Genomic DNA, 12,041 nt, shown 5'->3' on the forward strand with positions numbered 1-12,041 from the left:
ACTCATTTTGAACACTTATTGTAACTTCATAATAAATAGCACAGTTAAACAGATTAAAGAGTTTGAACTGTTGTACAACCCATTCTATTACAGGCAAATAAGGTGAAAGTAAAAAATAAGTAAAATTTGTGCTATTGAAAGAAAAATTGTTTATCTCATAAACTAACCACTTTAACCTACAAGTATTATACATTTTTGAAATCAGCTCAAAGAGGAGTATCCAAATTTTACATAAAAAATATGAGAAGTAATTTAAAAAAAAGGGATGATGCTAGGGGTGAGGGGGTGGCTTTTCCAGTAAGTTTAAATAAGCCATAATGCTTGCCCCTTCCAACATAAATTGACGTGTTTTTGGATTTTTCCTAAATACCAGTATTACAAAAGTTATTAAAGGTGGATACTTTTATCTGAAAAGCACTGTATATTCAAATAACATAAGAAAAATGTTGTTAGATACTAAATTTTGTATTCATATATCTCTCAATAAAATTTGATCAATTCATTCATTTAATTTTCTTAGGGCTGCCTGCAAGGAATTCCCAAACTTCAAAGGTTTTAAGTTCGACCAGCGACAACAGCACAATGTTCACCAAGCACCTGAAGCGCACCGTACCGCGAACATTCAAAAGTACAGCTCTTTGGGTCGCCGTCCTCTCCCTCAAACGCCTGACGAAAAAGCAAGAAAACAACCCCCTGTCCCCAAAGTACCGACAACCATTTCGCAATGTATCGAGACACCCTTGAATCCGGCCAACTTCCGCTCCTTGCAGCGCGGAGCTTGGCAGGACAACGTAAGTTCGTTTCAACCTAACGTTCAGTTCAGATCATTGCAGAGGGGTTCTTCGTCTCAACCGGCTCATTCACAATTCAGGCCGGCGAAAATTCAAGATCAAGCCCAGAGCGACGCAATGTATGCCAATAGCGAGAGTGAACGACAGTTGTATGCTGTAACCGAGTTGTAGTTTGTTTTGTGTTTCTTTTTGGGAAATGCAGGCAGTCGAGAAAGCAATAGTCACTATATTTTGTTGTTTCTTATATCTGCTTTGAATTTTATTTTCTACGATTTTGTGAGATTAGAATTTCAATATTTGAAATATAGATTGAAATCCTTTTGTTATCCGACTTGTTAAATGAACATACTAGAGATGCAAAAAATAAATATAATTGCATATTTAGAGCAGTTCGACTTTTATAGACTTCAAACTGAAAGTGGACCACCCATTACAATTTTGGCAAAAGTTTTACATTTCTGTTTCAATATTGGAAATGAAAAAGTCCATCTTGCTCAAAGTGGAGTGGTCAAATTAATATGTATGGAAAGAGAATCAGAGTGTTCTCCAATCTATTGGATGCATAGAGAATACTTTGTTACTTATTGTTGATTGATTTGTATAGGTAAATAAACTATGAAAGTTCAGTTTCAATAATAATTGTTAAGATGAAAAAAGTGATCTCAATATTGTGTGCATACAATAATGATTGCTTGCAACATTTCAATTGATAGTCATGTATTCTGTAAAATTTTTTCATTTGTACCATTTATATATCGGTAATTTCTATCATTATCATATTCAAACGACACAATGGAAAAAATATTTAATGCTTATATCACTAGTAAGCTTAATACAATACAAAGAACCACTGAACATTGATGTAGTTCATAATTATGGATGAATAAACTGTTGATATTCATCGCGATTTATTTCACAAAGCAAATAATTCATTTTGCACCAAATCGCACATTGCTTTGTTTCAATATTTGTGCCAAAAAGTGAGCTACACGAATATTCTTGATAACAAAATTGACTGATTACTTCCATTCCATTTTTCTATATTCTTTCTGAAATAAGCACTTAAATGTGGACTAACTAGCATTCTAGAACACTAATCAAGGGAACAATATTCAATACATTCTGAATTTGCAATGACCTCGTTGCTGTTAACTTATTGCTCATATATTGTTCCATGACATAATAATTGTATAATCTCGAATATAATCAAAGATCGAAGATGAACTATGATTGTATCTCAAAATTATGACTGGCAATCTTCTCAAGAGATCCATCTCGGATCATATTTAATAAGGTTTATACAACGGAGCTTTCTCTCAGACTACTAAATTTATACTGAAATGTACAGGGTGAATCATCAACTTTTTTGCAATAATGGATGTACAAGAAATTCGAAAATTACATTGTAGTTATGACTGAATAAGGTTGATGACATTGTAATTTTTATTTGAATGTTACTTTCTTATTGAGTTATAAGAATTGAAGATACTTATTCTAAGGGTGAAGTACAAATGAAATATTTCGTAAGGAAATCTACCCAGCAATTTTTCCCGGTTTCAGTTTTGTATCCATAATGTTTGTCTGTGAGAAAATAACCTTTGTTTCATTCTACTCATAATATACTATTGATCATCACTGTATTTTTCTAGCCATAGAAATTTTTCTAGTGTAATTTTATAAAAATGCCACTATAAGGTGGCAGTGTAATTAGCTTTATTACAGTTAGGATGAACCAAATAATCCATTTTGTGTTTTAACCATGTGATAAGCCTCAAGTCATTTTTAAGGAAACATTTCAAGGCGTTTTGTGTTCAGATATATATTTTATTCTTCAATCTCTAGATGTTTCCAAAACACTTTAAAGAGTTCTCATTGTGGATCAAGACTTTTATTTTTTGATGATATGGTAGTGTGTTGCTTGACAAATGAATGTTATAATTTTGTTAGTATATAAAGTCAAGTGTGATGGCTATATGAACAAAATTATTTGTAAATAATTGCTTGAAACAAGGGATTTAGTTTCAGTTCCTTGAATCGTATCCAATGTTTTGTTTTCAGTACTCATACTACTTAAGAAGCTTTATTCAATTTGGGTATCCTGGTGAACTTGAAATGTATTCTGAAAGTTTCTAATTTTTGGGTCAAGAATTTATTTTGTGAATTTGTTGTTCCTTATCCAATTCAAGGAATAAACTGCCAAAGAGTAAATGTATTAATGATTTAATGTTACAAATGGGATTACCTGTGAGTTGAGGGATGAATGCTATAATAAGGTGTTTATCTATATTTGTAACTTGTATAATTGTCTATGTAATAACACATTTTTTGGAGTTTCATAGCCTCAAACATCGATACAGGCCTGAGAAAATTTATTTTTTGTTTTATTTTCTAACTGTCTATACCTTTATTTGATTTGTATATTAAAATTCTTGTATATTATAATACACTAATAACAATTATGAATTATTGTACTATTTATTTCATTCATAGAGTATAGTAAATGTTAAGCAACTGTACAATAAGTTAGTGTAACTAAAAATTGATTTCAAAATTGGGTATCATTTCAAAATCCTTCCCTGGAATTCTTCACATAACATCGTTTCATATGCACTCAGAAATCAAATAATTTTTATTTCCTCTATTAAATTCACAATACAAAAATGTGATATGTACTGTTTTGTATCCAGTTGTAAATGTGTAACTATATAACTACATAATCTGCAGTTTATTATTTTCATTAAGTTCACAGGTGCACAACAAATGGGTTTAAATTTCTGGCACAATCGAAATTAGAATACTGTCTGCATGTTAATAACTATTTAAGGTAGAGATGAAACGGATAGCAGTTTAGCCAGATAGTCGGCTGTCGAATATCCGATGGAACATTGTCATTTAACGCATCGCAAAAGCATACTTGTGTAGGCAGCACGCGAACAATAGGGTGGTCCAATTCGGATCTGTTCGTTGATTAGCAAAGTTAACAATTGTTTCATTCATTGAATTATTATATTGATTGCAGTGCATCTATTTTCCAGCACCTTGCGGCAGTATGTACAGCGAAAAACTTTTTTCTGAAGCTGGCTTTATTTACGATGATAAGCGAAACCGCTTGCTACCTCTTAATGCAGAGAAATTAGTATTCATTCACTATAATTCGCCCTCACTGCAGTATGAATACTTATTCATTTTCTAAGTTATATAATTATTGTGTGTTTACTGATTCTGTTTCTCAAGTGATACTAACTAAATAATAACCTTAATTAATCACCTAAAATATTTTTTTGAATCTGGTATTCGGCCGGATACTTACTGAACATTTGTTTCATTTCTAATTTTAGGTCACTTAGAATAGCTTCAAGTCACGTAGCAGTCAGTGAAAGTTGGAAAATAGTATTTTCTTTTCCCTTTTCATTGAAAAACATATGTTTGGAATTGAATGTTAGACTCAAATACAAAGTAAGGACCATTCGTGATTCACTATCAAACAAAACATCTGGTTAAAACCGCACAAATGCATGTTTATTCGTGTTACTTTAATTTCGAAAATTGTATGTACGTTTCTATTATTTTATTACATCTTTGGCAAAAGAGGTGATTTAACTTTTTTTTTGAAAAAGTGAAGAAGTAACTGTTCTGACAAACTGCTTAAAGAAAGCAGGGATCCGTTCAGAACTTTTACAGAGCTACTAAGTGGATCCTGTCCACTGAGAGGATATCTGAACAAAATAGGGCTGTACACCGGTGACACTGAATGCAAAAAAAGCTCTTCAAATTTTAGGCGAATGTGAGACACAATTTTGGAAATCTAAATTATGTCCAGAAGCATACTTCTTGTAAAAGTATAACGTTCAATTTCTTTGTTTATTGGTAAGAACTCTCACCCGTTTCCAAATCAACCCGTTTCTAGTTCAGTGTAAGTACCCCTTGTTGAGCGTTTCTGATTCTATTGATATATTTTACCAGGAACAAGGCAAGCAACAAGGCCATTTTGATCAATGGGTTGTGTAGGGCTCAATACTTCTGTTAAATATTTTATACTCCCGGGATATATACATTTGGAAAGATAATTGCGTGACAGTACCGGGAAAATAAAACTAAATATTAAACCAAAGAAGTGATGGTATTTGTCGAGAACATATTGAATTATAAACGCAAATTTTATGAAGTCACAATTCAAATTACTATTTCGTTGGCGCAGGTTTCACTTTAATATCCTGAGAGTTGCCAAATCGAAACTGATAACAAGTTGTTTAAAAAAAAAGAACAGAGAAGAAAGATTCGTCAAAAAGAATACGTGGTGTTCAGTCCATCTTGAGTTTTATAAGAAAAAAAGAAACCTCTTTTAATCTAAGGTTAGTGTTTTTAATTAAAATTAATTTATTCTCCGAAAATATGTAACTTTCAGGGTTTTTTATGGAGGTAAATATATAGGTGTGATAAGAGGTGTTTCTTATAAACGAATTAAGGAAAGAGGTGACCCTTGCAATAAATATTTTCAACAACGGATACACGGGATGCCGCTGATTGTTTCTCAAGGCTCCATTAAGTTGACTCAAGCAGAAGTCCTATGCTAAGGAGGCTTCCGACCTTTCAAGACGGAACCACCCAGAAAAGTTCGATACGATATTTTCCGTAAATAACTGTGAGTTTTTTTTTATTATTTTACAAAAACGAGATTCTCCAGGCCTACGAATTCGAAGGTCGCTATATTGTACAAAAGTTTTTGATTGTTGTTTTGATTTTCTATAACTTAAACAGCAGTTTAGGAAGTCTAATTGTAAAACTTCATTTCCTTTAGGGCGAGAAACCCACAAAGATATAATTTTTGAATAAATTTGACCACAGATACGGGAACCCTCAAGTTTTGTTTTCACATTTGATGAGGTTGGTTGTTTAGTAATTGAAGTTGTTATATTGTATATTTCAGTCAGATATACATTTTCTTAACTTCCCATTAACCTTACTAATTTCATTATTAAAATTAACTTTTTGAAAGAAGTGTCAAAAGGCTTTGTCTATTAGCCTTATAACCCCCTTTTTGCTGAAGAAATATCAACGGGCGCCCACAGCTTGCTAATAAAAACTATAAGAATAATACTAATAAAGAATTTTTGGATATTCAGATATCCCGACTCGAACCCACGACTCGCCCCATTCTAGGTGAGCTCCAGGCAGTTGTATATTTAGGAAAACTTAAATTTTTCCTGTTTTACGTCATAAGAGACCTGAACAAACTAGTACATGGCACAAGATTGTTGTAATGAGTGTCATGAAAAAGATGTTACGAGAAATGTGATGAAGTCGGGCAGCTCCTAAGTAATGGAAAAAACTGCTCTGGCGATTTTTTCGTAAATATTTCGAGTTTTTTTTGGTTGATGAAATGAAGAAATATCCTGATTTAGGTTCAGCAACCCTCTTAGAAAACAATCGAGTGATAATTTTTTATGCAAAGTAATTTCAAAATATGTTCGTTCTGAGAGTCTCTATATATGTTCATTACATCACTGAATTGATAGGAATAAATAAAGATTGGAAATTATCAGGTCGGTCGGTAGCCGGTCGGTTCGACGTGGGTGCTTTGTTCACTGACTTAAATTAACCGTCGTGTTGGTCGGTGGTTCAAGCCCCAGGCTGAACGATCGATTTTCACTTGCTATCGTCCAACTTGTGTTAGGAATCACACGTTAAAAGGTAAGACCTTGTTAATCCTTAACTCGCATAAGTTTCGACTTCTGAGAGTCGTCGTTCGTAGGGGTGCGACAGCTGGTTAACGGAAAACAAATTTTAAAACAGATCATTATCTTTATTACTTATTTCAACAATTATAATATTAAGGAAAAATGATCAAGGCTTTGGCGGCCTAGGTTTTCAGTATCACTCTTTTGTGGGTTAAAAGGCCGTCGATTTTTGGAATTTTGTCCCAGGATGGCTAAGACAAAAGGGACCCACTATCAGCAGCAGGGGTATATCGTATACCATGGCACTTGTGGGAAGGTATACATTGGAATCATCAGAAGATCCATGGGAACAAGGCTTAAGGAGCATGAAGGAAACTGCAGACTAGGTCAGAAAATACGAAACTCATTGCCCCCAACCAGGGATATTATAGCCGACTAATACGGGAGGCAATAGAGATCAACAAAAACAAGAATAATTTCAACGGAAAAGAAGAAACTGAAGTTCAAGAATAGCAAACAGGATAACGGCAGGGTCGACTAATGTTATTGACAATTTACCTAATTCAGGTACAGGTATTAGCACACCAGACTACCTGAGTCAACATAAATATGCTTTACGCAACCGTAATATCCAGTCATCGGAGATAACTCGGTATGTAAAACCTCTGAAGAAGCTATCCACTCGCGTCAGCGAAATGTCAGGTAGAAATTCTAGAAATAGACGGTCTTCGAACCTGAAAAATGGTGACACTGATTATTAAGGGAAGTTGAATGAAACTAGAAATATCATCCTCTAGGTCTGATTAAAAGAAATTATTCACAAAAATGTTGTAAGTTTTATTTATATTACTAGTTCCTATACTTCGAAGTACCGATATCATAGCCTAATCCTTGGAAACCCTGGGTAACTACATTTACTGTCATTTGTGCATGACCAGCTTCTTCCATTTGGATTACTGAAAAAATATGATTAAAAAAAATATTTGAAGTTTTCATAATCATAATACTGAATTAATTTTTTAAATATTTGTACTCAATTGAAAGTGAAAGAAAATTCTGGAAATGATAGAAATCATATACAAGAAAATAACGAAAGTAGCATTCATATTTTGAAAAACATAAGTGATAATATGATGACTATGATGAGACTATCCTTCATTATATACGCGGTGTGAAAACAACTTGAATAGTTGAATGTATTGAAGATGTGAAAGATTTATTATTTTTATGTGTGAAGAGTGCAGCATAATTATTATTAAATCTGATATTTGTGTTTTAGTAGATAATTAATACAGCTATATGTTTATTCCATCATGTGAAATGAATATATACATCAAACTAGTCCTTTAAATTTTATACAGTCAATATTTCTATATCTCTTGAAAGTTGAAGAAGAATATGCTGCGTGGTGAAACCGTTTTCAAACTATAACTTCAAGGCAATACTTTTTTGAGTTCACCATCAGGAGTTTTGTAATGCAGCACTCCTAATAATTTTCCTTTGCAGAAATCACAGAGTTTTAGCAGAATTTAAAATTTTGATAAAAAAGTTACATTTGGTAATACATAAATACTAATGCTAATGGCGCTGTAACAGATTTTATGGTTAAATTCTTGTACTCACAATTATTTCCTGCAGTTGTTGCCAGCATCTTAGGTTGCAAAAGCTCTGGTTGATATCCAAAGAATGATGCTACATGGCCAAGCATAGAAGAAGCTTGTGGTTTGGCTAAATGGGCATTCACTGTATGAGAACCTGGTTTTAATGGCATACGAGATCTTCCATATCCTGCTAGTTGCATTCCTTTGTAAACGCTCAAAATTATTTGTGGCCCTATATTTGCCAAAAAATCATTCAATCTACTTATTGAAATATTTCCATGAGGAATGAGGTTCAAAAATTTTAATTAGTCAGTCAAAATAGCATAGCTAACAAGAAATCATGAATATCATATATATTTAAAATTCTCTATAAAACTATTTCTAAAGTTCAAAGTGTAGAATACCTTCAATATATTTAACAAGGTGTTTGATGGCTAGCTATTGAATACGCACCCAGTTTCTGGTGCGAATCCGACTGTCAGCAGTCAATGATTTTATTTGTAGGTTTAACTGCGGATATGATGTGCAACCTGTGTATGCCTGGATATAAGTTGTGATGCAGATTGCACTGACACCAATCCTTGTGATTTGTGGTAAAGTTTATGCTTCCCACACTAGACATCGCCCATTAGAAAGTAAAACTTGGTTGAATTTAGTTCGCAACTGTTTCGACTTGTGAGGATTGCCGTTTTTATCGAGACGACTGGTGGGTAATGGAAAGTTGAAATGCAGCTAGTGTCAGAAATCTCTATTGCAATTATCTGACAACAGTCAAGCAAATTAGGTAATTTATTGTGTTTGGTCTACAAGAGTTATTTTTTTAATTTTATAACTATGTTACCCCAAAATGACAAAATTCCACAATTCAGAAACACATGTCTGAAGTTTATTCACCCAGGGGTGCCAAACTAGCCGATAAGCAGCTTTTACTGATGAATCAGCTTGATAAAAACTCCAGCTGTGGGTCGAAAGTAAACCCAAAAACCCAGTGGTCAAGTCTCTGCAGCGTAGCGTTTTTTTATCATTCAGTGTAGCGTTATCATTCAATTGAAATGAAAAAAGTTTAGAGTAGTGAGATGAAGGAGAGTACCTTTACGAATAGACTCTAAACACATTAGAGAAGTATAGTTTGTTGAGTAATATGCATGTAAGCGGCCATGGAGAACCTACTAGATCTACCTCCGAAGAGATTGGAAGAATCCAACCTTATACACAATTCAATAAAAATATTCTCGGACAGTCAAGCGGCGTTGGAAGTTCTTGGCTCCTACCGAGTAACGTCTAACTTGGTAGCAAATTGCCAAAAACCCCTCTTCTCGATAGGAAGACTCAACTGTCTCTGGTCTGGATTCCTGGCCATACTGGCCTGGAAGGCAATGAGGCTGCTGATTCCCTTGCAAAGGAGGGTGCTGCAAGCAGCTTCATCGGGCTTGAAACTGTCATTGGCATCGCTTCAGGCTTTGCCAAACAAAGATTAAACACCTGGATGGCAAGAAGATTTATGGACTTCTAGCAGAATCTTCCAGGATTGGCTCACTCCAAGGCGTTTATTCACCCTTCGAAGCTTGATACCAAATAGTTGTTGGACTACAGTAGGGATGAACTACGATGTCTAACAGGCCTTCTTACAGGTCACTGTCGTTTTAATCATCATATGCAGGGACTCGGACTGTTGGAAGACAGTGTGTGTCGCCTCTGTTTGGAAAATGATGAAATAGCAGAGCACATACTTTGTGCCTACCCTAATATGCATGTTGTGTATGGCGCTGCCAGTCTGTTATCAATAAAGTCAAAATTTTGGCAACATAATGTAAAATCGATCGTGACCAGTAAGTAGTAATAGTAAAAAAATTGATTATGACAGAGTAATTAAAAATATATTACTCAATATGAAGTTATAGTCATTAGTTGAAGTTTGTAAATCATTCGAAGAAGTAATAGCTATTTCTTGTGAGTAGAATACTATACTCTTTCTATGACTCATAACAAAAATATTTTGAAATTAGATTCACTTGTGAAGAATATACAGAATGAGACTGCCATCAAACATAGTTCAATGTTTTGTTATTTTACTCAATTTCAAATAATTTCAATACTGAGTGGTTGAAAAATGGAAAAAGTGTGGTGGATGTAATTTGACCCCACGATGACTGGTAATCAAGCCCAGAGTTCAAAAAAGTGCTCCACGAAGCTGCGTACGAATAGGTGAGTCATAAAGCCATTTCAGTTTTAGACTACTCTCATTTTGTTATATAGTGAAAAACAAAAAATCAATTACAAATTTATAATGGTGTACACTGGTTTCCACTTCATTAGTCCATTTTTATTTATTCTTGTTTTTGTTTGAAACATATAATCTGAAACGAACGGTCAGTTCAATGAATAAGCTTGACATTTCACTTGCGAATGAAAATAATTCAAATAACTATAAAGTAATTGATTTGCTTATATGTAAAATCCCTTATTGACTTGAAGGTGTGAGTTATGGAAAATTGCCTGCTCACCAAACAAGAAACGGGGTGAAACTATTGCAATGGTCGTAGAAAATAGTATATCATTCATGGAGCGGGAAATGTCTTCATTTCTGGTTAGAATGAAGTTTTTTGGCGTGAGCCAAAGGTGAGTATCGAAAATCATTTGAGTTAGTAATGACCATTTCTCGTAAGTAGAATACTATAGTTTTTCTATGACTTACGTCACTAATATTCCAAAATTAGATTCGTTTGTGATGGTGTAATATTTAATTTCGTCAAAAAACCATTTAGCTATTATTAAAATTCAAATTGTTTTAAAGTTGGCTTCTTGAAAAAATAGGGATTTGAACTCAGCAACTGTTTACAAGTAACGTGCTCTACTTCACGATCGTTTGTACAAATTAGTGTTAACTACATGAAAATATTTGAGTTTTCAACTACTCTAATTTTGTTATTGAGTGATGAACTTTATTTCGAAAAATATCATTTCTTGATTGTTTTTAAATGTATCGTGAGTTATGAATCTGGTCAATTGTTATCGGTTCGAAGGTGTGAGTTATGAGCCATTTTACCTACTTACTCAATAATAAACGGTCACATAATTGATATTTTTTCAATTGTTATAGAAAAGTGCATTATTAGACTAATAAACAATCAAATAGACTGTACACCACATTAAATAATTATATGAAATAAAATGAAAAATGTAATATGGATATCAGAATTTCAAGTGGAAAAAAAAAGAATATATTTTTCATTTGAATTTGAGTTTTGTGTTTTTTTGACTTTTTTTGAAAGTCCATTATATTCCACCAAAAATGTATACTTAATATTGCTAATAATAAACCATTCAATTCTGCTTATTTACTTACACCCGTAAGGATTCGTCGATTTGAACTGTATTTCAATTGGAAGATTCAACACAACTTTGTCACCATTATCCACAACATTAGCAACTTGTGACATCCCTGCTTCTAATCCGCCAATGACTTTCCAATCAGCCCCGAAAAAGAATTCATATTTGCAGTGCCAAGAAGTGCCTGCAGTTACAAATATATCTATCCATTCTAATTGTCCAGAAACGCATAATAAAAATGTACCATCCGACATTATTTCAATTATAACAGTTGCAATGTTTGTATTGTTGGTTGGTGCTATTGATTGACGTAACATGCAGTGCCCATGGATCTTGATGTTTAAATATATTGCCAAAGGCGTAACCAACAACAGGCGATGAGGGTCAGAACCCCTTGGTTTCTACTAGATTCGTAAATGTTGTTAACTTAAAGATGATTGCAGGTGTACGGCATCTACCGAAAGTCCCAGCAGTGCGTATTTACTCATCGATATATCGAAAATGCTGACATGAAATGTCTTAGCCAGAAAGGCTGATAATTAGTTAGAAAAGCTAGAAAATAGTTTTAGATGCAAAGGGTGATACAGTTTTCCGTAACAGCAAAAAAATTATTTTTTCAATTTAACATCATATTAATTTTC

General features: G+C 33.5%; 2 protein-coding genes across 4 annotated transcripts in view; one reads left to right on the plus strand and one right to left on the minus strand.

Annotated features, from left to right (window-relative positions):
* Positions 1-3,342, plus strand: part of tty (tweety) — a 135,096-nt gene extending 131,754 nt beyond the window's left edge. For all 3 annotated transcript variants that reach the window (XM_074179919.1, XM_074179921.1, XM_074179920.1), the window contains exon 7: positions 521-3,342. The gene's annotated coding sequence lies outside the window, so the exon portion shown is untranslated. The remainder of the gene's footprint in view (positions 1-520) is intronic.
* Positions 3,343-7,255: 3,913 nt separating this feature from the next.
* On the minus strand, positions 7,256-11,740 carry LOC111514797 (B9 domain-containing protein 1). Its single transcript, XM_023171039.2, has 3 exons — positions 11,417-11,740; positions 8,093-8,302; positions 7,256-7,425 (listed from the first exon to the last, which is right to left on the minus strand). The coding sequence occupies exons 1-3, from the start codon at positions 11,715-11,717 to the stop codon at positions 7,319-7,321; spliced, it is 618 nt and encodes a 205-aa protein (XP_023026807.2). The 5' UTR covers positions 11,718-11,740; the 3' UTR covers positions 7,256-7,318.
* Between the last annotated feature and the right edge of the window lie 301 nt (positions 11,741-12,041).

The sequence above is a fragment of the Leptinotarsa decemlineata genome, unplaced genomic scaffold, assembly GCF_025532065.1.
Source record: "Leptinotarsa decemlineata unplaced genomic scaffold, Ldec_3_MD MMD2_tig00026282_RagTag_RagTag, whole genome shotgun sequence".
NCBI classification, from domain to species: Eukaryota; Metazoa; Arthropoda; class Insecta; order Coleoptera; family Chrysomelidae; genus Leptinotarsa; species Leptinotarsa decemlineata.